We start from the raw sequence: 23,751 nt of genomic DNA on the forward strand, positions 1-23,751 counted from the left end.
CACTGAATACCCTGGTTTCTGACACATTATTCATCTTCAATCTGGAGATGTGTTGCTCATTACTGGTGCCATGCAGACTCGTACTATTGGGAAGGGGGGGGGGGGGGAGCAAGTTGAAAAATGAATGACAGCTTTTAGGTGAAATCAAGCACAGGAAACAGCAGTAATCTCTCTGAAAGGCTCTTCTGTTTATCACACCTGACAAAAGGTGTGGGAGGACACAGGTAATGGAATATACTTCACCTACATCCCTCCTTTGTGTGTGTGTGTGTGTTTGTGTGTGTGTGTGTGTGTGTGTGTGTGTGTGTGTGTGTGTGTGTGTGTGTGTGTGTGTGTGTGTGTGTGTGTGTGTGTGTGTGTGTGTGTGTGTAGAGAGAGCGAGAAACTTTACTTACTGCTGAGAGTGAGTTTTTTAAATGAACTTGTGGAGAGGTTGGGGGAAACGAGTTGTGATCCAGACACTGTTTCAGCCGCTCTCTCTCAGACGTCAGTGAGCTCAGGACTGACTTCATTGTTGTGTGCACTGAAACAACAGGGACAAAAAATAGAACAGTCACTCTATTTAGGATTTATTTTTAGAACAACTAGATCTGATTTATTTGTACTCTCAAATTATTACTGATTATCTCATTTCTGTCATCAAGCCACTTACTTATGCTTTAAACCTCAGTTTTGCAATTTAGTTCATTCCTGCTGATTTGAAAACTACACAAAACAATTAAGCTATTATTTATATACAGTTCTGAGATCTTTGAAATGAATAGCTTTACAATTTAAAATGCGCAAATCACTGCAAATGCAATAGAAATGGAAATTGTCCATCCATCCAATTTCATCTGCTTATCCAGAGTTGGGTCGTGGGGGCAGCAGCCTGAGCAGAGAGGCCCAGGCTTCCATTTCCCCAGCCACTTGGGCCAGCTCTTCTGGGGGAATCTCAAGCTATTCCCTTTCCATCCAAAAGAGATATTGACCATCCAGGGTGTCCTTTGGGTCTCCTCCTGGTTGGATGTGCCCAGAAAACCTCACCAGGTCCAGGAGGCATCCTGATCAGATGGCCGAGCCTCCTCAACTGACTCCTCTCGATGTGGAGGAGCAGCAGATCTCTGAGTGTCTCCTGGGTCTCCAAGCTTCTCACTCTGTCTCTAAGCGAGAGCCCAGACACCCTGCGGAGAAAAATCATTTTGGCCGCTTTTATCCGTGATCACGTTTTATTTATTTATTTTTTTGGTCATTACCCAAAACTCGTTAACCTTGCTCTGCAAGATTAATTCTCGTGAGATTTGGAGTTTTCCAAACTCAGGAGATTCCATCTTGTACTGCTCCAGTTCAAACCGCCCAACCTCCAGCCTAAGATAGGCCGGACCAATCGTGTGTCAGTCTTGTGCTGAAGGGTGGGACTTAGTTTTCACAATAGTACAGCAGAACAAACATGGCCATGCTGGTTGACGCTAACATCAAACAGATGCAGCAACAATTCACTTATCAATCTGACAATCCATTTATCCCTCACTTGTAAAAAATACCATATAGATACTTGGGGCAGAACCTTATTACTGACCAGGAGGAGGCATTCTACCCTTTTTCGACTCAAGACCATGGTAGATAATGTTCTGATGAAGCCAACAGGACCATCAGCTGCAAAAAGCAGAGACTCGGTCATCAGTCCACCAAAATGGATCCCCTCAACACCTTGACTGCACGTAGAAATCCTGTCTGTTATGAACAGAATCGGTGAGAAAAGGACAGCCTTGGTGGAGTCCAACTCTCAGTGGGAACAAGCCTGGTACCCCATTCTCCCGAAGTACTCCCCAGAGGGTCCCCCGAGTGACGCAGTTGAATGCCTTCTCCAAATCCACAAAACACATGTTGATTAGTTGGGTGAACTCCCACACCCCCTCCAGTACCCCCTAAAAGTATAAAGCTGGTCCAGTGTTCCATGGCGAGGACAAAAACCGCAATGCTCCTCCCTCCCTGCAGAACCCCTGAATAGATTTTACCAGGGAGGCTCAGAAGTGTGTTAAACCTGCAGTTGGAACACACTCTGTGGCCCCCTTTTTTAAATAAGGGGATCACCACCCCACTTTGCCAAAACAGTGGAACTGCCCCTGATGTCCATGTGATATTGCATCATCCAGAGCATTAAGGAACTCTGGGCGGATCTCATCCACCGCCAGACCCTTGCCACTGAGGAGATTTTTTACCACCTCAGTGACCTCAGTGCCAGGGTTTGGAGAGCCCTAAGTCTCCAGACTCTGCCTTATTGGGAGACGTGCTGGTGGGATTGGAGAAGTCTTTGAAGTACTCCGCCCAGTGATCCACAACATCCAGAGTCAAGGTCAGCAGTACAAAGTCCCCACTATAAACAGTGTTGGTACACACTAAAAAAGATTGGGTTGTTTGCATAACCCAACTGCTGGGTTAAAGCCGCTGGGTAAAACTTTGGGTAGTTTGACCAAATATTGGTAAAAATATCTTGACCCAGGAGTTGGACTGGCAATGCGCTGGGCCCTTTTTCTAACTCCAAGGCTTGACTAAATATTTTGGGTCAAAGGTTGGGTAGCTTTGACCAAATGTTGGGTCACTATATGCCCAACTCCTGGTTTGAAGACAATTCTCAGAAAATGCTTCATCATCCCCACAAATGGCCATTTCCTAAAGGACTGTGACCTGATCAGATGTAACTGGACTTCTCCTCTTATTATTAAATAATAAGAGGTGACTAAAGTGATTGTTACAGTTTAAAAAGAAAGAAAGAAAGACAGAAAGACAGAAAGAAAGAAAGAAAGAAAGAAAGAAAGAAAGAAAGAAAGAAAGAAGGAAAGAAAGAAAGAAAGAAAAAGAAAGAAAGAAAGAAAAAGAACTATCTTTGCTATAACGCCCCACAAGATAAAAATCACAAGGTGCTTCACAAAAACAAAAGTTTTAAAGTACAATGTTTTTTAAAATGATTAAAAATATGTTTATAATAAGTAAAAACAGTCAATTGTCAATAAAAAATGCTAAAAAGGAGAGGGAAAGAGAGTGAATAGGATAGAGGGAAATCAGTGGTTCCTGCGGGAAGGTGGAATAGGTGGGGGAGCAGAAAAAGGAGAGGGTGGTGATGAAGGTCACACCAAAGCCTGAACAGGTGAGTTTCAGCTGCATTTTAAAGGAGACCACTGAGTCCACTGATCTCAGGCTCAGGGGGAGAGAGGTCCAGAGTCTGGGGGCCACAGCAGCAGATGATCTGTCACCTTTGGTCTTTAGTCTGGTGCTGCACAACCAGTAGGCTTTGGTCACTGGACCTCAGGGACCTGCTGGGGGTATAAGGACACGTCACCCCTCTGTTCATTGAGCTCCACTGGCTACCGCTAGCAGCACACATCAAATTCAAGTTGCTAACACTAGCATACAAAGTCCGAGATGGTACGGCTCCTATCTACCTGAATCCTCTTGCAAAGCCTTACGTCTCGGCCAAGCTGCTCCAGTCATCACAGGATCGTCGGCTAGCAGTGCCTACATCAGGACAACCCAGACTCGTCTCTCACAAATGTGGAATGACCTACCAAGCACTACCAGAACAGGGGCTTCCATTTCAATTTTCAAGAAACTCCTGAAGACCCTGCTCTTCAGAGAGCATCTTCTAAACTAGCACCCTCCCTGCACCCGTCCCTACTCTCTACTGTCCACTCCTTGATCCCTCCTCTGCATGATTGATGTCAAGTTATTGTTATTATTGTTGTTGTTAGCCTCAATGGCAACATGCCGATTATCACTTGTAAGTCACTTTGAACAAAAGCGTCTGCTAAATACTTAAATAAACAAACATAAACATAAGATCATGGTGCTTACATGGTGCTTGTCCATGTAAGTCCCTTGAGACCAGAACCAGGACTTTGAAATGAACCCTGAGGCTGACTGGCAGCCAGTGAAGCTGGAGGAGAAGCGGGGTGATGTGGGTGTGTTTGGAGGACTTGGTCAGAGTCCAAGCACAGACATTCTGAACCACCTGTAGACGGTTCAGGAAGGTTATGCTCAGACACGAGAAAAGAGAGTTACAGTAGTCTAAGCATGAGGAGATGAAGGAGTGGATAGCAGTCTCAAGTTCAAAGTGGGACAGAATGGGACTCAGCTTAGCAATGTTCCTGAGATGGAAGAAGGAAGAGGGAACAAGAGAACTGACATGAGAATCCAGGGTGAGAGCTGGGTCAAAGGTCACACCAAGATTCCTGACAGAAGTTTTGGTGTGAGAAGCAAGCTGACCAAGAGAGGCTCTGACTTTGGGAACCAGCTTGTCTGGGGAACAGATGAGGATCTCAGTCTTATCTTCATTCAGCTGTAGAAAGCTCCCAGTCATCCAGGTTTTGATAGAGTCTAAGCAGGTGTGTAACAGCTGCAGCTTAGACATTTCATGGGGCTTAAAGGAGATGTACAGTTGGATGTCATCTGCATAAAGATGGTAGGAGATTCCTTTGAAAGAGCTCAGGATGTGCTGAAGAGGAAGTAGATAGTAGTAGAGTAGAGGAAGAAGAGCAGAGGCCCCAGCACAGAACCTTGTGGGACACCATGGGTAAGGGAGGTGATGGAGGACCTATACGTGGAGACGGCCACAGAAAAGGAGCGCTCAGAGAGGAGAACCACTCCAGAGCAGATCCTGATAGGCCTACCCAGTCTCTCAGCCTCTCCAGTAGCAGGTGATGGTCAACAGTGTCAAAGGCTGCAGTCAGGACGAGAACTGAACAGTCGCCTGCATCACTGTGGGTCAGAGGGTCATTAGAGACCCTAAGAAGGGCAGTTTCAATGGAATGAACTCTGAAAAAAAAACTCCTCCTTGAACTGTCACCTTATCGTGGTGGAGGAGTTTGAGTGCCCTATGTTGCTGGGACACTTTGCAGGTAGGATCTCCCATGACAAATGGCTCTTAGGTGAAGGGTGAGACAAAGAACGGTTCAAAAGATCTTTCATGGATATAAAAAAAAAGAGTTGGAGTACCCGGCCCGGAGGGTTACCGGGGTCCCATCCTGAAGCCAGGCTTGGGGTTAGGGCCTGTGAGCGAGCGCCTGGTGGCCGGGCTTTCGCCCATGGGGCTATACCCAGCCCGAACCGGATACATGGGCTCATCCAACTGTGGACCCACCAACCGCAGGAGGAACAGAGTGGATCGGGTGGCAGACCGAGGCGGGAGCCTTGGCGGTCCAATCCCCGGACAAGAAAACTGGTTTTTGGGACATGGAACATCACCTTGCTGGCAGGGAAGGAGCAGGAGCTTGTGGCAGAGGTTGAGTGGTACCGGCTAGATATAGTCGGACTCACCTCGGCACATAGCATTGGCTCTGGAATCCAAGTCCTTGAGAGGGGTTGGACACTCTCCTTTGCTGGAGTTGCTCTGGGTGAGAGGCAGAGGGCTGGGGTTGGCATTTTGTTAGCCCCAAGACTCTCTGCCTGTGTGTTGGGGTTTACCCCGAGGGACGAGAGGGTAGCTTCCCTGTGCCTTCGGGTCAGGGAATGGATCCTGACTGTTGTTTGTGCTTATGGGCCAAATATCAGTTCAGAGTACCCATGCTTTTTGGAGTCCCTGGGACGACTGCTAGATAGTGCTCCATCAGGGGACTCCATTGTCCTGCTGGGGGACTTCAATGCTCACGTGGGCAATGACAGCATGACCTGGAGGGGTGTGATTGGGAGGAACGGCCCGCCTGATCTGAACTCGAGTGGTGTTTCGTTATTGGACTTCTGTGCAAGCTGCAGTTTGGCCATAACGAACACCATGTTCGAACATAAGGATGCCCATCGATACACTTGGTACCAGGGCAGCCTAGGTCGCAGGTCGATGATAGACTTTGTAGTCGTATAATCTGACCTGCGGCCATATGTGTTGGACACCAGTGAAGAGAGGAGTGGACCTGTCAACTGATCACCACCTGGTGGTGAGTTGGATCAGATGGCAGGGGGAGATACCGTGTAGTCCTGGCAGACCCAAACGCATAGTGAGGGTCTGCTGGGAACGCCTGGCAGAAGAACCTGTCAAGACGGTCTTCAACTCCCACCTCCGGCAGAGCTTTGACCGCGTCCAGAGAGCAGTGGTGGACATCGACTCCACGTGGGCCTTGTTCCACTCTACGATTGTTGAGGCGGCTGTTGCTTGCTGTGGTCACAAGGTGGCTAGTGCCAGTCGTGGTGGCAACCCCCGTACTCGCTGGTGGACACCAGAGGTTTGGGGAGCCGTCAGGCTGGAGAAGGAGGCCTACAGGGCGTGGCTGCTCTGTGGGTCTCTGGAGGCAGCAGATGGCTTATGACCGTGTCCCCAGGGGAACCCTTGGGGGGGGCTCCAGGAGTATGGGGTGGGTGGCTTTCTGTTAAGTGCCATTCAGTCCCTTTACCAGAGGAGCGTGAGTTTGGTCCACATAGCCGCTAGTAAGTTGGACCTGTTCCCTGTGAGGGTTTGACTCCGCCAGGGCTGCACTTTGTCACCAGTTCTGTTCTTTACCTTTATGGGCAGAATTTCTAGGCACAGCCGTGATGTGGAGTGTGTCGAGTTTGGTGACAGGAGAATCTCGTCTCTGCTTTTTGCAGATGATGTGGTCCTCCTAGCTTCATCCAGCTCTGACCTTCAGCTCTTGCTGGATAGGTTCGTGGCCGAGTGTGAAGCGGCTGGGATGAGGATCAGCACCTCCAAATCTTAGACCATGGTTCTCAACTGGGAAAGGGTGGCTTGCCAACTCCGGGTCGGGTGAGAGGTCCTACCTGAAGTGGAGGGGTTTAAGTATCTCGGGGTCTTGTTCACGAGTGAGGGTAGGAGGGATTGGGAGATCGACTGGCAGATTGGTTTAGCATCTGCAGTGATGTGGACGCTGAGCCAAGCTGTCGTGGTGAAGAGGGAGCTGAGCCAGGCTCTCGATTTACTGGTCGATCTACATCCCAATCCTCACCTTTGGTCATGAGCTTTGGAAACGAAAGAACAAGATCCAAGCAGCCGAAATGATTTTCCTCTGTTGGGTGGCCGGGCTCAGCCTTAGAGATAGGGTGAGGAGCTCGGCCATTCGGGAGGGACTCGCAGTAGAACCGCTGCTCCTCCGGATCGAAAGGAGTCAGTTGAGGTGGTTTGGGCATCTTGTCAGGATGCCTCCTGGACGCCTCCCTGGGGAGGTGTTTCGGGCATGTCCTTCCGGCAGGAGGCCCCCGGGTCGACCCAGGACACGTTTGAGAGGTTACATCTCCGATCTGGTCCGGGAACGCCTTGGGGTCCTGCGGGAGGAGCTGGTGGAGGTGGCTGGGGAGAGGACGGTCTGGAGCTCCCTAGTTGGGATGCTGCCCCCACGACCCGGACCAAGATAAGCGGAGGAATACGACGACGATGACGAGCTCTGCAAAAACCTGACTGGAAACGATCACAGATGTTATGTTCATCAAGAGCTGCTGTCAGTTGTTTAGCCACAGCCTTTTACAAGATCTTGGAGATGAAGTGAAGTTTAGAGATGGGTCTGAAGTTGTTATGGAGAGTTGTTATGGTCAAGACTGTTTTTAAATAGCGGGTGGATTACAGCGTTCTTCAAGTAAGCAGGCACCTGACCAGAAACCAGAGAAGCATTAATTATAGAGAGCACGGTGGGACCAATGGACTGAAAAGAACTTTTAAACAAATATGAGGGTATGTAACCCAAGGGTTTGGTTAACAACAATTCAATATTTGGGTTATCCATTCAACCCAATGAGTTGGGTTAGTTAGACAACCCAATTTTATGTGTTAAAATAACCCAGTGCTAGGCGCAACTACTATTTACCCAGTGGCTGGGTTCAAATTGGGTTGTTTTCAACCCAGCAATTTTTAGAGTACTCTCTAAACCCAAATCCACACTACTGGATGGAGGACCAAAATCTCATTGAAGCCTGACAGGATTGACAGCATCCCACAGGTGACCAACAGCGGGTTTGGGGGTGCCGCCACGACAGGCACCGATGACCCTGCGGCCACAGCTCTGGCCAGCTGTCTCGACAATGGAGGCATGGAACAATGACCACTCAGACTCAATGTCCCCCGCCTTCCCCGAAACATTTTGGAAGTTCTGTCGGAGGTGGGAATTTCAACTTCTTCTAACAGGAGACTGTGCCAGACGTTCCCGCAATACATTTGGGCTTGCCAGGTCTGACCATCATCCTGCCCGACCATCGAAGCAAACTCACCACCAGGTAGCGTTCAGTTGAACGCTCAGCCCCTCTTTTCACCAAAACCACCAACTGGTTTCCGAGCAGCTGTGTCTGCAGCTCACCGCTCCCCTAGGGAATGGGTCAAATGTGGAGAGCACAGCTGATGGCTTATTGGTATGTGGAGGAATGTTGGGGACCATGATAACTCTTAGTCATTTAGGCTGGCCTCATTTTGTTTGCCTCTGTTGAATCTGGTCAACTGAACATGTCTACCCAAAGTAATTTATGACTAAATACTTTTATGAAGACTCCAGAGAAGCACAAAAATTGTGAATGCAACATAGGCTATAAAAGCTAAAAACATATTAATTTATGTAATCACGATTTACAGAGGCCAGCATGTGGGAGCATCAATGTTCACGTGGGCAATGACAGCATGACCTGGAGGGGTGTGATTGGGAGGAACGGCCCGCCTGATCTGAACTCGAGTGGTGTTTCGTTATTGGACTTCTGTGCAAGCTGCAGTTTGGCCATAACGAACACCATGTTCGAACATAAGGATGCCCATCGGTACACTTGGTACCAGGGCAGCCTAGGTCGCAGGTCGATGATAGACTTTGTAGTCGTATAATCTGACCTGCGGCCATATGTGTTGGACACCAGTGAAGAGCGGAGTGGACCTGTCAACTGATCACCACCTGGTGGTGAGTTGGATCAGATGGCAGGGGGAGATACCGCGTAGTCCTGGCGGACCCAAACGCATAGTGAGGGTCTGCTGGGAACACCTGGCAGAAGAACCTGTTAAGACGGTCTTCAACTCCCACCTCCGGCAGAGCTTTGACCGCATCCAGAGAGCAGTGGTGGACATCGACTCCAAGTGGGCCTTGTTCCACTCTACAATTGTTGAGGCGGCTGTTGCTTGCTGTGGTCGCAAGGTAGCTAGTGCCAGTCGTGGTGGCAACCCCCGTACTCGCTAGTGGACACCAGAGGTTTGGGGAGCCGTCAGGCTGAAGAAGGAGGCCTACAGGGTGTGGCTGTTCTGTGGATCTCTGGAGGCAGCAGATGGCTTATGACCGTGTCCCCAGGGGCACCCTTGGTGGGTGGGTAGGTGGGTGGGGTGGGGGGTGGGGGGGGTGGGGGGCTCCAGGAGTATGGGGTGGGTGGCTTTCTGTTAAGTGCCATTCAGTCCCTTTACCAGAGGAGCGTGAGTTTGGTCCACATAGCCGCTAGTAAGTTGGACCTGTTCCCTGTGAGGGTTTGACTCCGCCAGGGCTGCACTTTGTCACCAGTTCTGTTCTTTACCTTTATGGGCAGAATTTCTAGGCACGGCCGTGATGTGGAGTGTGTCGAGTTTGGTGACAGGAGAATCTCGTCTCTGCTTTTTGCGGATGATGTGGTCCTCCTAGCTTCATCCAGCTCTGACCTTCAGCTCTTGCTGGATAGGTTCGTGGCCGAGTGTGAAGCGGCTGGGATGAGGATCAGCACCTCCAAATCTGAGACCATGGTTCTCAACCGGGAAAGGGTGGCATGCCAACTCCGGGTTGGGTGAGAGGTCCTACCTGAAGTGGAGGGGTTTAAGTATCTCTGGGTCTTGTTCACGAGTGAGGGTAGGAGGGATTGGGAGATGGACTGGCAGATTGGTTTAGCGTCTGCAGTGATGTGGACGCTGAGCCAAGCTGTCATGGTGAAGAGGGAGCTGAGCCAGGCTCTCGATTTACCGGTCGATCTACATCCCAATCCTCACCTTTGGTCATGAGCTTTGGGTAATGACCGAAAGAACGAGATCGCGGATACAAGCGACCAAAATGATATGGGTGGCCGGGCTCAGCCTTAGAGATAGGGTGAGGAGCTCGGCCATTCGGGAGGGACTCGGAGTAGAACCACTGCTCCTCCGGATCAAAAGGAGTCAGTTGAGGTGTTTTGGGCATCTGGTCAGGATGCCTCCTGGACGCCTCCCTGGGGAGGTGTTTCGGGCATGTCCTTCCGGCAGGAGGCCCCCGGGTCGACCCAGGACACGTTTGAGAGGTTACATCTCCAATCTGGTCCGGGAACGCCTTGGGGTCCTGCCGGAGGAGCTGGTGGAGGTGGCTGCGGAGAGGACGGTCTGGAGCTCCCTAGTTGGGATGCTGCCCCCACGACCCGGACCCAGATAAGCGGAGGAATACGACGACGATGTCGAGCTCTGCAAAAACCTGACTGGAAACGGCACAGATGTTATGTTCATCAAGAGCTGCTGTCAGTTGTTTAGTCACAGCCTTTTACAAGATCTTGGAGATGAAGTGAAGTTTAGAGATGGGTCTGAAGTTGTTATGGAGAGAGGGGTCAAGACTGTTTTTAAGTAGCGGGTGGATTACAACGTTCTTCATGGAAGCAGGCACCTGACCAGAAACCAGAGAAGCATTAATTATAGAGAGCACGCTGGGACCAATGGACTGAAAAGAACTTTTAATTAAATATGAGGGTATGTTAACCCAAGGGTTTGGTTAACAACAATTCAATATTTGGGTTATCCATTCAACCCAATGAGTTGGGTTAGTTAGACAACCCAATTTTATGTGTTAAAATAACCCAGTGCTAGGCGCAACTACTATTTACCCAGTGGCTGGGTTCAAATTGGGTTGTTTTCAACCCAGCAATTTTTAGAGTACTCTCTAAACCCAAATCCACACTACTGGATGGAGGACCAAAATCTCATTGAAGCCTGACAGGATTGACAGCATCCCACAGGTGCCCAACAGCGGGTTTGGGGGTGCCGCCACGACAGGCACCGATGACCCTGCGGCCACAGCTCTGGCCAGCTGTCTCGACAATGGAGGCATGGAACAATGACCACTCAGACTCAATGTCCCCCGCCTTCCCCGAAACATTTTGGAAGTTCTGTCGGAGGTGGGAATTTCAACTTCTTCTAACAGGAGACTGTGCCAGACGTTCCCGCAATACATTTGGGCTTGCCAGGTCTGACCATCATCCTGCCCGACCATCGAAGCAAACTCACCACCAGGTAGCGTTCAGTTGAACGCTCAGCCCCTCTTTTCACCAAAACCACCAACTGGTTTCCGAGCAGCTGTGTCTGCAGCTCACCGCTCCCCTAGGGAATGGGTCAAATGTGGAGAGCACAGCTGATGGCTTATTGGTATGTGGAGGAATGTTGGGGACCATGATAACTCTTAGTCATTTAGGCTGGCCTCATTTTGTTTGCCTCTGTTGAATCTGGTCAACTGAACATGTCTACCCAAAGTAATTTATGACTAAATACTTTTATGAAGACTCCAGAGAAGCACAAAAATTGTGAATGCAACATAGGCTATAAAAGCTAAAAACATATTAATTTATGTAATCACGATTTACAGAGGCCAGCATGTGGGAGCATCAATGTTCACGTGGGCAATGACAGCATGACCTGGAGGGGTGTGATTGGGAGGAACGGCCCGCCTGATCTGAACTCGAGTGGTGTTTCGTTATTGGACTTCTGTGCAAGCTGCAGTTTGGCCATAACGAACACCATGTTCGAACATAAGGATGCCCATCGGTACACTTGGTACCAGGGCAGCCTAGGTCGCAGGTCGATGATAGACTTTGTAGTCGTATAAACTGACCTGCGGCCATATGTGTTGGACACCAGTGAAGAGCGGAGTGGACCTGTCAACTGATCACCACCTGGTGGTGAGTTGGATCAGATGGCAGGGGGAGATACCGCGTAGTCCTGGCGGACCCAAACGCATAGTGAGGGTCTGCTGGGAACACCTGGCAGAAGAACCTGTTAAGACGGTCTTCAACTCCCACCTCCGGCAGAGCTTTGACCGCATCCAGAGAGCAGTGGTGGACATCGACTCCAAGTGGGCCTTGTTCCACTCTACAATTGTTGAGGCGGCTGTTGCTTGCTGTGGTCGCAAGGTAGCTAGTGCCAGTTGTGGTGGCAACCCCCGTACTCGCTAGTGGACACCAGAGGTTTGGGGAGCCGTCAGGCTGAAGAAGGAGGCCTACAGGGTGTGGCTGTTCTGTGGATCTCTGGAGGCAGCAGATGGCTTATGACCGTGTCCCCAGGGGCACCCTTGGTGGGTGGGTGGGTGGGTGGGGTGGGGTGGGGGGGGCTCCAGGAGTATGGGGTGGGTGGCTTTCTGTTAAGTGCCATTCAGTCCCTTTACCAGAGGAGCGTGAGTTTGGTCCACATAGCCGCTAGTAAGTTGGACCTGTTCCCTGTGAGGGTTTGACTCCGCCAGGGCTGCACTTTGTCACCAGTTCTGTTCTTTACCTTTATGGGCAGAATTTCTAGGCACAGCCGTGATGTGGAGTGTGTCGAGTTTGGTGACAGGAGAATCTCGTCTCTGCTTTTTGCGGATGATGTGGTCCTCCTAGCTTCATCCAGCTCTGACCTTCAGCTCTTGCTGGATAGGTTCGTGGCCGAGTGTGAAGCGGCTGGGATGAGGATCAGCACCTCCAAATCTGAGACCATGGTTCTCAACCGGGAAAGGGTGGCATGCCAACTCCGGGTTGGGTGAGAGGTCCTACCTGAAGTGGAGGGGTTTAAGTATCTCGGGGTCTTGTTCACGAGTGAGGGTAGGAGGGATTGGGAGATGGACTGGCAGATTGGTTTAGCGTCTGCAGTGATGTGGACGCTGAGCCAAGCTGTCATGGTGAAGAGGGAGCTGAGCCAGGCTCTCGATTTACCGGTCGATCTACATCCCAATCCTCACCTTTGGTCATGAGCTTTGGGTAATGACCGAAAGAACGAGATCGCGGATACAAGCGACCAAAATGATTTGGGTGGCCGGGCTCAGCCTTAGAGATAGGGTGAGGAGCTCGGCCATTCGGGAGGGACTCGGAGTAGAACCACTGCTCCTCCGGATCGAAAGGAGTCAGTTGAGGTGTTTTGGGCATCTGGTCAGGATGCCTCCTGGACGCCTCCCTGGGGAGGTGTTTCGGGCATGTCCTTCCGGCAGGAGGCCCCCGGGTCGACCCAGGACACGTTTGAGAGGTTACATCTCCAATCTGGTCCGGGAACACCTTGGGGTCCTGCCGGAGGAGCTGGTGGAGGTGGCTGCGGAGAGGACGGTCTGGAGCTCCCTAGTTGGGATGCTGCCCCCACGACCCGGACCCAGATAAGCGGAGGAATACGACGACGATGTCGAGCTCTGCAAAAACCTGACTGGAAACGGCACAGATGTTATGTTCATCAAGAGCTGCTGTCAGTTGTTTAGTCACAGCCTTTTACAAGATCTTGGAGATGAAGTGAAGTTTAGAGATGGGTCTGAAGTTGTTATGGAGAGAGGGGTCAAGACTGTTTTTAAGTAGCGGGTGGATTACAACGTTCTTCGTGGAAGCAGGCACCTGACCAGAAACCAGAGAAGCATTAATTATAGAGAGCACGCTGGGACCAATGGACTGAAAAGAACTTTTAATTAAATATGAGGGTATGTTAACCCAAGGGTTTGGTTAACAACAATTCAATATTTGGGTTATCCATTCAACCCAATGAGTTGGGTTAGTTAGACAACCCAATTTTATGTGTTAAAATAACCCAGTGCTAGGCGCAACTACTATTTACCCAGTGGCTGGGTTCAAATTGGGTTGTTTTCAACCCAGCAATTTTTAGAGTACTCTCTAAACCCAAATCCACACTACTGGATGGAGGACCAAAATCTCATTGAAGCCTGACAGGATTGACAGCATCCCACAGGTGCCCAACAGCGGGTTTGGGGGTGCCGCCACGACAGGCACCGATGACCCTGCGGCCACAGCTCTGGCCAGCTGTCTCGACAATGGAGGCATGGAACAATGACCACTCAGACTCAATGTCCCCCGCCTTCCCCGAAACATTTTGGAAGTTCTGTCGGAGGTGGGAATTTCAACTTCTTCTAACAGGAGACTGTGCCAGACGTTCCCGCAATACATTTGGGCTTGCCAGGTCTGACCATCATCCTGCCCGACCATCGAAGCAAACTCACCACCAGGTAGCGTTCAGTTGAACGCTCAGCCCCTCTTTTCACCAAAACCACCAACTGGTTTCCGAGCAGCTGTGTCTGCAGCTCACCGCTCCCCTAGGGAATGGGTCAAATGTGGAGAGCACAGCTGATGGCTTATTGGTATGTGGAGGAATGTTGGGGACCATGATAACTCTTAGTCATTTAGGCTGGCCTCATTTTGTTTGCCTCTGTTGAATCTGGTCAACTGAACATGTCTACCCAAAGTAATTTATGACTAAATACTTTTATGAAGACTCCAGAGAAGCACAAAAATTGTGAATGCAACATAGGCTATAAAAGCTAAAAACATATTAATTTATGTAATCACGATTTACAGAGGCCAGCATGTGGGAGCATCAATGTTCACGTGGGCAATGACAGCATGACCTGGAGGGGTGTGATTGGGAGGAACGGCCCGCCTGATCTGAACTCGAGTGGTGTTTCGTTATTGGACTTCTGTGCAAGCTGCAGTTTGGCCATAACGAACACCATGTTCGAACATAAGGATGCCCATCGGTACACTTGGTACCAGGGCAGCCTAGGTCGCAGGTCGATGATAGACTTTGTAGTCGTATAATCTGACCTGCGGCCATATGTGTTGGACACCAGTGAAGAGCGGAGTGGACCTGTCAACTGATCACCACCTGGTGGTGAGTTGGATCAGATGGCAGGGGGAGATACCGCGTAGTCCTGGCGGACCCAAACGCATAGTGAGGGTCTGCTGGGAACACCTGGCAGAAGAACCTGTTAAGACGGTCTTCAACTCCCACCTCCGGCAGAGCTTTGACCGCATCCAGAGAGCAGTGGTGGACATCGACTCCAAGTGGGCCTTGTTCCACTCTACAATTGTTGAGGCGGCTGTTGCTTGCTGTGGTCGCAAGGTAGCTAGTGCCAGTCGTGGTGGCAACCCCCGTACTTGCTAGTGGACACCAGAGGTTTGGGGAGCCGTCAGGCTGAAGAAGGAGGCCTACAGGGTGTGGCTGTTCTGTGGATCTCTGGAGGCAGCAGATGGCTTATGACCGTGTTCCCAGGGGCACCCTTGGTGGGTGGGTGGGTGGGGGGGGAGGGGGGGGGCTCCAGGAGTATGGGGTGGGTGGCTTTCTGTTAAGTGCCATTCAGTCCCTTTACCAGAGGAGCGTGAGTTTGGTCCACATAGCCGCTAGTAAGTTGGACCTGTTCCCTGTGAGGGTTTGACTCCGCCAGGGCTGCACTTTGTCACCAGTTCTGTTCTTTACCTTTATGGGCAGAATTTCTAGGCACAGCCGTGATGTGGAGTGTGTCGAGTTTGGTGACAGGAGAATCTCGTCTCTGCTTTTTGCGGATGATGTGGTCCTCCTAGCTTCATCCAGCTCTGACCTTCAGCTCTTGCTGGATAGGTTCGTGGCCGAGTGTGAAGCGGTTGGGATGAGGATCAGCACCTCCAAATCTGAGACCATGGTTCTCAACCGGGAAAGGGTGGCATGCCAACTCCGGGTTGGGTGAGAGGTCCTACCTGAAGTGGAGGGGTTTAAGTATCTCGGGGTCTTGTTCACGAGTGAGGGTAGGAGGGATTGGGAGATGGACTGGCATATTGGTTTAGCGTCTGCAGTGATGTGGACGCTGAGCCAAGCTGTCATGGTGAAGAGGGAGCTGAGCCAGGCTCTCGATTTACCGGTCGATCTACATCCCAATCCTCACCTTTGGTCATGAGCTTTGGGTAATGACCGAAAGAACGAGATCGCGGATACAAGCGACCAAAATGATTTGGGTGGCCGGGCTCAGCCTTAGAGATAGGGTGAGGAGCTCGGCCATTCGGGAGGGACTCGGAGTAGAACCACTGCTCCTCCGGATCGAAAGGAGTCAGTTGAGGTGTTTTGGGCATCTGGTCAGGATGCCTCCTTGACGCCTCCCTGGGGAGGTGTTTCGGGCATGTCCTTCCGGCAGGAGGCCCCCGGGTCGACCCAGGACACGTTTGAGAGGTTACATCTCCAATCTGGTCCGGGAATGCCTTGGGGTCCTGCCGGAGGAGCTGGTGGAGGTGGCTGCGGAGAGGACGGTCTGGAGCTCCCTAGTTGGGATGCTGCCCCCACGACCCGGACCCAGATAAGCGGAGGAATACGACGACGATGTCGAGCTCTGCAAAAACCTGACTGGAAACGGCACAGATGTTATGTTCATCAAGAGCTGCTGTCAGTTGTTTAGTCACAGCCTTTTACAAGATCTTGGAGATGAAGTGAAGTTTAGAGATGGGTCTGAAGTTGTTATGGAGAGAGGGGTCAAGACTGTTTTTAAGTAGCGGGTGGATTACAACGTTCTTCATGGAAGCAGGCACCTGACCAGAAACCAGAGAAGCATTAATTATAGAGAGCACGCTGGGACCAATGGACTGAAAAGAACTTTTAATTAAATATGAGGGTATGGTAACCCAAGGGTTTGGTTAACAACAATTCAATATTTGGGTTATCCATTCAACCCAATGAGTTGGGTTAGTTAGACAACCCAATTTTATGTGTTAAAACAACCCAGTGCTAGGTGCAACTACTATTTACCCAGTGGCTGGGTTCAAATTGGGTTGTTTTCAACCCAGCGTTTTTTAGAGAGTAGCACACTACTTCTTAAATACTTTTGTGAAGACTCCAGAGAAGCAGACAAATTGTGAATGCAACATAGGCTATAAAAGCTAAAGACATATTAATTTATGTAATCACGTTTTACAGAGGCCTGCATGTGGGAGCATCTGTGCCCCCCCCCCCCAGCCCCAGATAAATTGTGCTTAAAGTAATTCACGCATGGGTGTGGCAAGATGGTCTGTGTGTGGGGGATAGAACTGTGATGACAAGCTAAAGTTGGGGATAAAAGAGAGGTTACTGCATGCATTCACAATCTTCAGGAACATTTTACTGGTAGGAACAAAATACTAAGATGCCTAGAGGTTACACTTCTGTCGAGGCTTTGGCTCTGCTGCAAAATATGGACTCTTGTGACGCAGAAGGAGGGGAAGAATCCTTTCATCTGCAAGAAAGTTCAATCTCTGACATGCATCAGGTGATGAGACAAGTTCTGGGTTAGAGAGCAGACCTCCTCCAAAGAAGAAAGGTTGGCTGGAGACACAGACCAGTCAGAAAGAGCCCACCTATGAGACAGCAAAAGATGGCACAATGTGGGCTGAAGAAAAAGTGGGGAAGCTGCTCCCTCACAGCCTCAGAGCGGATTGGAAGGATCTTCTGCATTGCAGCAGAGCTGACTGAAGACACCCTTGTTGATTTACTGGTTTGTGTAGATGCTCAGGGTTGTCCATCATGTTCTTCACTTTATGAAGCATTCTCCTTTGTTCAATTAGCTCCAGAGTCCGCAGAACAGACCCCGCCTTCTTTATCAGCCTATCTCTGGTTCTGATGCTGCTGCTCCATCAGGTGACTGCAGATGTGATCACATTCTCCACAAAGGACTGATAGAACATTTGTAACCTTTTGCTGTAAACCCTGATCACAAGGTAGCCATAGAAACACTACTTGGTGCATATATATATATATGTTGTGTGTGTGTGTGTGTGTGTGTGTGTGTGTGTGCGTGCTCTGTCTTCTCGACATTGAGTAGTGGCAGATGGCTGCCCACACTGAGCCAGCCAAATAAGAAAATGAATGGCACCATCTTTCGTTCCATGTGGGTTAGGGTTTGGGCAGCTGAAAACATAAATGTTTGTGGTGCGCACTTCAGACCAGAGGAACACAATCCCAGTGATGCAGAGTTTCGAAAAATACTCACCAGCTTCTAAAGCCCAGATCAGCATCAGAACCAGGAAAGGGGGGTCCACGCTGGGCTCCAGAAGCAGATGGGGAGCTTGTAAAAATTCCTAGCGTGCCGAGGATGCTGGTTTCTGGGTCCGAACCGGCGCGCCCGACCTCCAGAAAAGGATGCAGAGCTTTAAAAAATTCCTAGCGGGCCAGGGCAGGTGATTTCTGGATACAGCTGCCTGCCCAGGTGATGACAGGTGTCTCTTCCTCTCTCTAAAGCACAAAGCTACATTACGTGAATGGATATTAACGAGTGTGAAACAGCTGACAAACACTCATTATAGTTTATTATTGTCAAGAATCAATATTATATTAAATGACTAATGATATGTTAATTGTCTGGTACATGACAGTAATATGTTAAAGATTGTGATGTTAGCACACAGGTTTAAGATAGCTAGCATCGTTCACTCACCGAGACACCTGCTCGCTCCACATAACCTCCTACACAACAGCTAAATCTCTCTTTTATCCATTGTTTCTCCCTCTGGCTTGTCTCTGCTCTCTGGGGTGTACAGCAGGTTCATAACTTCATCCACCATAAGTATAATTATAAACATTAAATGTATCCTCTGTCACAGTTGTTATTAAAATCCATATTTTTATCCGAATGAAGTGAACAGGACTCCCTCTGTTTGCGTCACATTTGGTTTGGCAGAAAAAATACATCCTTTCTCACAAAAATAACTTCCAAAGCTTAAATAGTTTATTTATGTGTTCATTTTTATTTAGAACTAGATCCTGTAACATTTCTCTAAATATTTGTTAAAAGGAGGCTCTAACCTGCAATGTGCTCTTCAATGATATACATAAAATTTTACTGATCATAGTTTAACTATGGATATATTTAGGTAATAGCATGCTGTTTTGCACACTACTGAACTTCTAATTGTGTTTTGTTGTTAAATAAAGTCAAGGAAGGAGAGAAAAAAATTTCCTAGCAGTTTTGAAATTTTCATGTTTAAGCCGATTAATCGAGTCGAAACCACATCTGATTAATCCCTGATCCAAATAATTGTTGTAGCCCTAGCCACCTCTTGTCACGGTGTAGGAGGTGGAGATGATGGACCATGTGTGGTTGAGCTGAGCAGGAGGTAAAAATGCAGGCTTCAGTAAAAGTAAAAATGGTTTAATGGCAGGATGGGATGAACAGAAACACCAGCAGACAACAACAACGAACTGACAAAGGACAGGGGCAAAACAGGTGGTTTAAATACAGAGGGCTAATTAGGGAGACATGGGCAGGTAAACGAGGGACAGGTGAGAACAATAAGGGCAATCACGGCAGGAGAGGAACACAGTCAGGTTGGGCAGGGGCAGATCGTGACAGTACCCCCCCCCCCCCCCCCCTTAAGGGCAGATACCAGACGCCCACAAGGCTATACAACAGAAGACGGGGACTTGAAGACTGGACATGACAGGAACGTGACTGGAACAGGGACTTGACGGGACCCGAACGGAACTGGAACATGACTTGGACTGGAACATGACTTGACTTGAGCAGGCGTGGGACCCAGGCAGAGAACTGCAGGAGCAGGCGTGGGACCCAGGCAGAGAACTGCAGGAGCAGGCGTGGGACCCAGGCAGAGAACTGCAGGAGCAGGCGTGGGACCCAGGCAGAGAACTGCAGGAGCAGGCGTGGGACCCAGGCAGAGAACTGCAGGAGCAGGCGTGGGACCCAGGCAGAGAACTGCAGGAGCAGGCGTTGGACCCGGCAGAGGCTGCAGCAGCACGAGACCTGCAGGCATAAGCCCCACAGCGTGGACCAGGAAGTGGACGAATGGCAGGAGCGATGCGAGGGAACCCAGCTCGGCGGCAGGTGCTCGACAACTGGTCAGAGCAGGTACACGGCATGATTAGCTGGGTCTCAGGCAGAGGCTTGGGTGCAGGGAAGCAGGAGAAGAGCGGGGAGACCAGCCCTACCACCCCAGAGAACGATGGCGTGCGTAGGGGGTGTAACTCCCTTTTAGCTCCAGGATCCGCGGCTTCCATGTGACACAAACGGGGCGGGGGCAGAAAGCAGGAGAGGAGAAGGAATTCGACCACCCCGGGATCGAGTAGGATGCGCCGAACCCCCTCAATGGTTCGACCACCCCGGAGAACAGGTAGGATGCGCCAAACACACTTGAGTCCAGAATCTCCCTCCGCTAAAGGAGAAAAAGTAAAAAAAATTAATCCTCCAGGGAGATGCAAAAAACTCACCACAGGTCTAGGTTGTGGTCAGTTCATTCTGTCACGATGTAGGAGGTGGACATGATGGACCATGTGTGGTTGAGCTGAGCAGGAGGTAAAAATGCAGGCTTCAGTAAAAGTAAAAATGGTTTAATGGCAGGATGGGATGAACAGGAACACCAACAAACAACAACAATGAACTGACAAAGGACAGGGGCAAAACAGGTGGTTTAAATACAGAGGGCTAATTAGGGAAACATGGGCAGGTAAACGAGGGACAGGTGAGAACAATAAGGGCAATCACGGCAGGAGAGGAACACAGTCAGGTTGGACAGGGTCAGATCGTGACACCTCTGCTGTCCTCTTAATGTCATTGGTCTCTGAACTGGCCCAGGATCACCTTGGGGTCCTTCTGGAGGAGCTGGTGGAGGTGGGTTAGGGTTAGGGTTGGGATGCTGCCCGCATGACCTGGACCCCGATAGGCAGAAGACAAGACGAGACAAGATGAATTTAGAATGGCAAAAAAAAAAAAAAAAAAAAACCTTTAGGACTGAACTTTCTAATAACCATCCAGGAAGTAGTGGCCTGTGAGCCAAATAGACTGAAATCATTAAGTGAAAGCATTCTTCACATTTCAGAGTGGCCCAGCCAAACTGTAAATAAGAATATACCAAAGAAAAAACAGCAAAGAGCTTAAAATAAACTCATCACAGAGGAGGAGTTACTGTAAATTCAGAGACAACAAGTCAGTGACCTGATGCAGTCCGCTGTGGGATGAATTCTCATGAGAAAACTCTGGAGAATGTGTAGACTCAACACGGGGTGGGGCTACACCTATAGATCTGGCTGCTGCCAAGTCAGCAGTCTGCTGAGGTATGAAACTTAAATAATTAGTGTAATAAGCTGAACTCAAAACACTGATAAGTAGATTTAACTGGAATGTTTACTTTGTCAAGTGCCATGAGATGACTCATGTTGTCACTTGAACTGAAAAGAAGAAGAATGAGACAGAATCTCAGGAGAAATACAAACAGGTTGTTATTGATTAGATGTGGTTAAGAGCTCTATTAGCAAAAAAAAAAGGCTAATCATACACCCTGAACTCATAATCAGTAGGTCTAGTCAACATTGGTTTTCATTTTCCACATCCATATTGAAAAAAGCTCATCATCATCATCATCATCATCATCATCATCAAACTTTATTCCAGACACAATACAGTCCATAGTATAAATTGTAAAATAGTCAACAGGTAATAATTCTTCATATGTGTGAAAAAAATAACTGTTGTCACGACAAACAATTGGAAGACACTGAACCAAACTTTTATTCAGAGCAGTTGTTTTCAGTGACAGCTGGTGATTTTTTTGTATTTTTGGAATGAGGCGCAATTTAACAAGTGTTGTGCCGAACAGAGCATGCCAGTCGAGAGTGGCATGACCTGTTATGGGAAGATGCATACGAATAACGAGTTTTTAAAAATATATTTGTACTATTAACATGTTTTTTATCCATTTGCTTCCGTACAAAATGATGGTTATGGGCAGACGATTGTTTGCTTGAGAAATATAATAATAAATCTTTAAAATTTTTGTAATTTTGGGTTAGGTTTTTTAAACAGCAAAATTCAAGCAGGGAGAAAAATGATATAAAAATACTCACTAAACATTAGTCTCTAACATGTTTAAATAAATTCAGTCAAAGGTTTTCCTGTGGCTTTTCTGTAGCTTTTTAAAAATGGCAACAGATGACGGCTGCCTAATGGGGATAGGCAACAAACAGGCAAACATGTAGGCAAAGCAGCTTGTTTCAGGACGATTAGTTGATGCTATGAATGTTTTAGACAATTTAGCTTTGATCTCAAATAGCTACTTGGTTGTTTGTTTGAAAGTTATTAATAAAGGTTTTTGAAAACAGTCTCACGTCGACCTGCATCCTGGCATGCGTTGCGATCGATGAAGCAATGCTTCCTGTCTCAATTCGGCAATTATTTGCACACTTGTGTACTACGAAGCCTTACTGTGCACCTGCTCCAAGTGCACTTGGCTGATGGCTGCAGGGCGCAGTCCGAGTGTTGGGACTGGGCCTGTGGTAGAGATTGCTGCACCTTAAAATACCACGAAATACATCACAAGACGACTTGGTAGTAATAAAAGTGTAATTTAAAATTTTAAACTATCCTTAAATGCAGATTATACACAGCACTTACAGTCTGTATGATTTATAGATCAATTAGTTGAATTTTTATGTATTTTTAAAATATATTTTGTGTTCTTCTTCTACTGGTGGGGTGGCGCCATAGCACCCCCTGTGGACAAACCGTCACTGGTTGCTTTATTGCCTTTTTTATTGTTCTAAATAACAGAATAATGACGAGATGGACTCAGGTTAAATATAAAGTGTCTGAAATCCTAAACTTCAGCATTTCTTCAAACTAAGAGAAGAACAAACAGCTTCGACTCACAGTTGGTGGAAACGCGACAGAAGTCCTCCTGCAGCTTTGCCTCATGAAAATGTGAATCCAGGGATTCAAGGTCAGGCTTTCCATTTCCAAGTGCTGCTGTGGAGAGATTGGGATTGGAGGCATGAAGGCGGATAAATCCAGAGGAGATGCAGCTGGGTACCTGTGGTGAGACCAACCATATTTAAAAAGAGTCACTCAACATCATCACACCATATTAACATGCTGTTTACCTGCAAAGTTGTTTTGACATCTTTATTGTAGTTTTTATGACACCATTTTCTCTGAAGTCTCTTTTCTTTTTTGGTGCTGTCAAATGAAGTTGTCTAAAGAAACATGTGATCATCAGATTAACAAGGGATTTAACTGACTTTTCAACAACTGCAGCACGTCGTAAAATAAAGCAAGTTTTTCATTTAGAAGCATATCACTTGAAGAAGTCTTCTGAGCCATATGATGTTTTGAATGTGATTTACAGTAAGTAAGTATTCTTGGACCGCAATTATTGCAATCAAATGCATTTTGCATGATATTGTTGATAGCTGCAGGAATCAGACTCAGACCTGCAGTGCTTGGATAGATGGAGCAGAGTAGGTGCGGTGAAGGACCTCCATGCTCTGTATTAGGTGATTAAGCTCCCGCAGGTAGGCCTCGCACTCTGACAAATCTGTAGAAGAGAAGAAAAACTTTTATAACTATGAATTTAAGAAGATATCTTCAAAACGATCAATGGCCCGTATTTATGGCACTTTCTAAGTCTACAACGCCCTAAGGTGCTTTACAGCTAAACAGTCTTTGACCCATTCACACACTGGAGGTCATTTGCTACAATAGCCAGAGCTGCCATGGGGCATACAGACAGAAGCAAGGTTGCTGAGCACAGGTGTGTCTGGTCCCGACCACCACCAGCAGGTGAAGTGTCTGGCCAAAGGACACAACGGCTCTGATAGATGGGAGACAAACCTGCAACTCTCCAGTTGCAGGTCGGGCCCTTAACTCCTCTGTCACTGTCTCCCCACAAAAGGTACAAAATCATCTGCTACTTCTGTTTTCAAGGTAAACAACTTATCTTATATAAAGTCAAATTATAGTATAAAGGATACAAGAAGTGTAAAGTGAGTAAAGATTAAGAGAAATGTTAAAGCTGCTCCCACTGGCTAATGATTAACCACACCTGCTTCTCTCTATATGACTGCAGCCTTATTCAGACAGAAAAAAAACAGCTGGAAATGAAGTCTCTGTAGTTTAAATTTTGGGG

General features: G+C 48.4%; 1 protein-coding gene across 6 annotated transcripts in view; it reads right to left on the reverse strand.

Moving 5' to 3' along the window:
* The window catches only part of osbpl3b (oxysterol binding protein-like 3b), a 192,589-nt gene that overhangs the window by 110,705 nt on the left and 58,133 nt on the right, over positions 1–23,751 (reverse strand). For all 6 annotated transcript variants that reach the window (XM_070551285.1, XM_070551284.1, XM_070551283.1 and 3 more), the window contains 4 exons: positions 23,057–23,160; positions 22,727–22,819; positions 22,497–22,656; positions 396–523 (listed from right to left, as the gene is read on the reverse strand). In XM_070551285.1, the coding sequence (XP_070407386.1) occupies positions 396–523; positions 22,497–22,656; positions 22,727–22,819; positions 23,057–23,160 (485 nt within the window). The remainder of the gene's footprint in view (positions 1–395; positions 524–22,496; positions 22,657–22,726; positions 22,820–23,056; positions 23,161–23,751) is intronic.

Source organism: Nothobranchius furzeri, chromosome 5 (genome assembly GCF_043380555.1).
Source record: "Nothobranchius furzeri strain GRZ-AD chromosome 5, NfurGRZ-RIMD1, whole genome shotgun sequence".
NCBI lineage: Eukaryota > Metazoa > Chordata > Actinopteri > Cyprinodontiformes > Nothobranchiidae > Nothobranchius > Nothobranchius furzeri.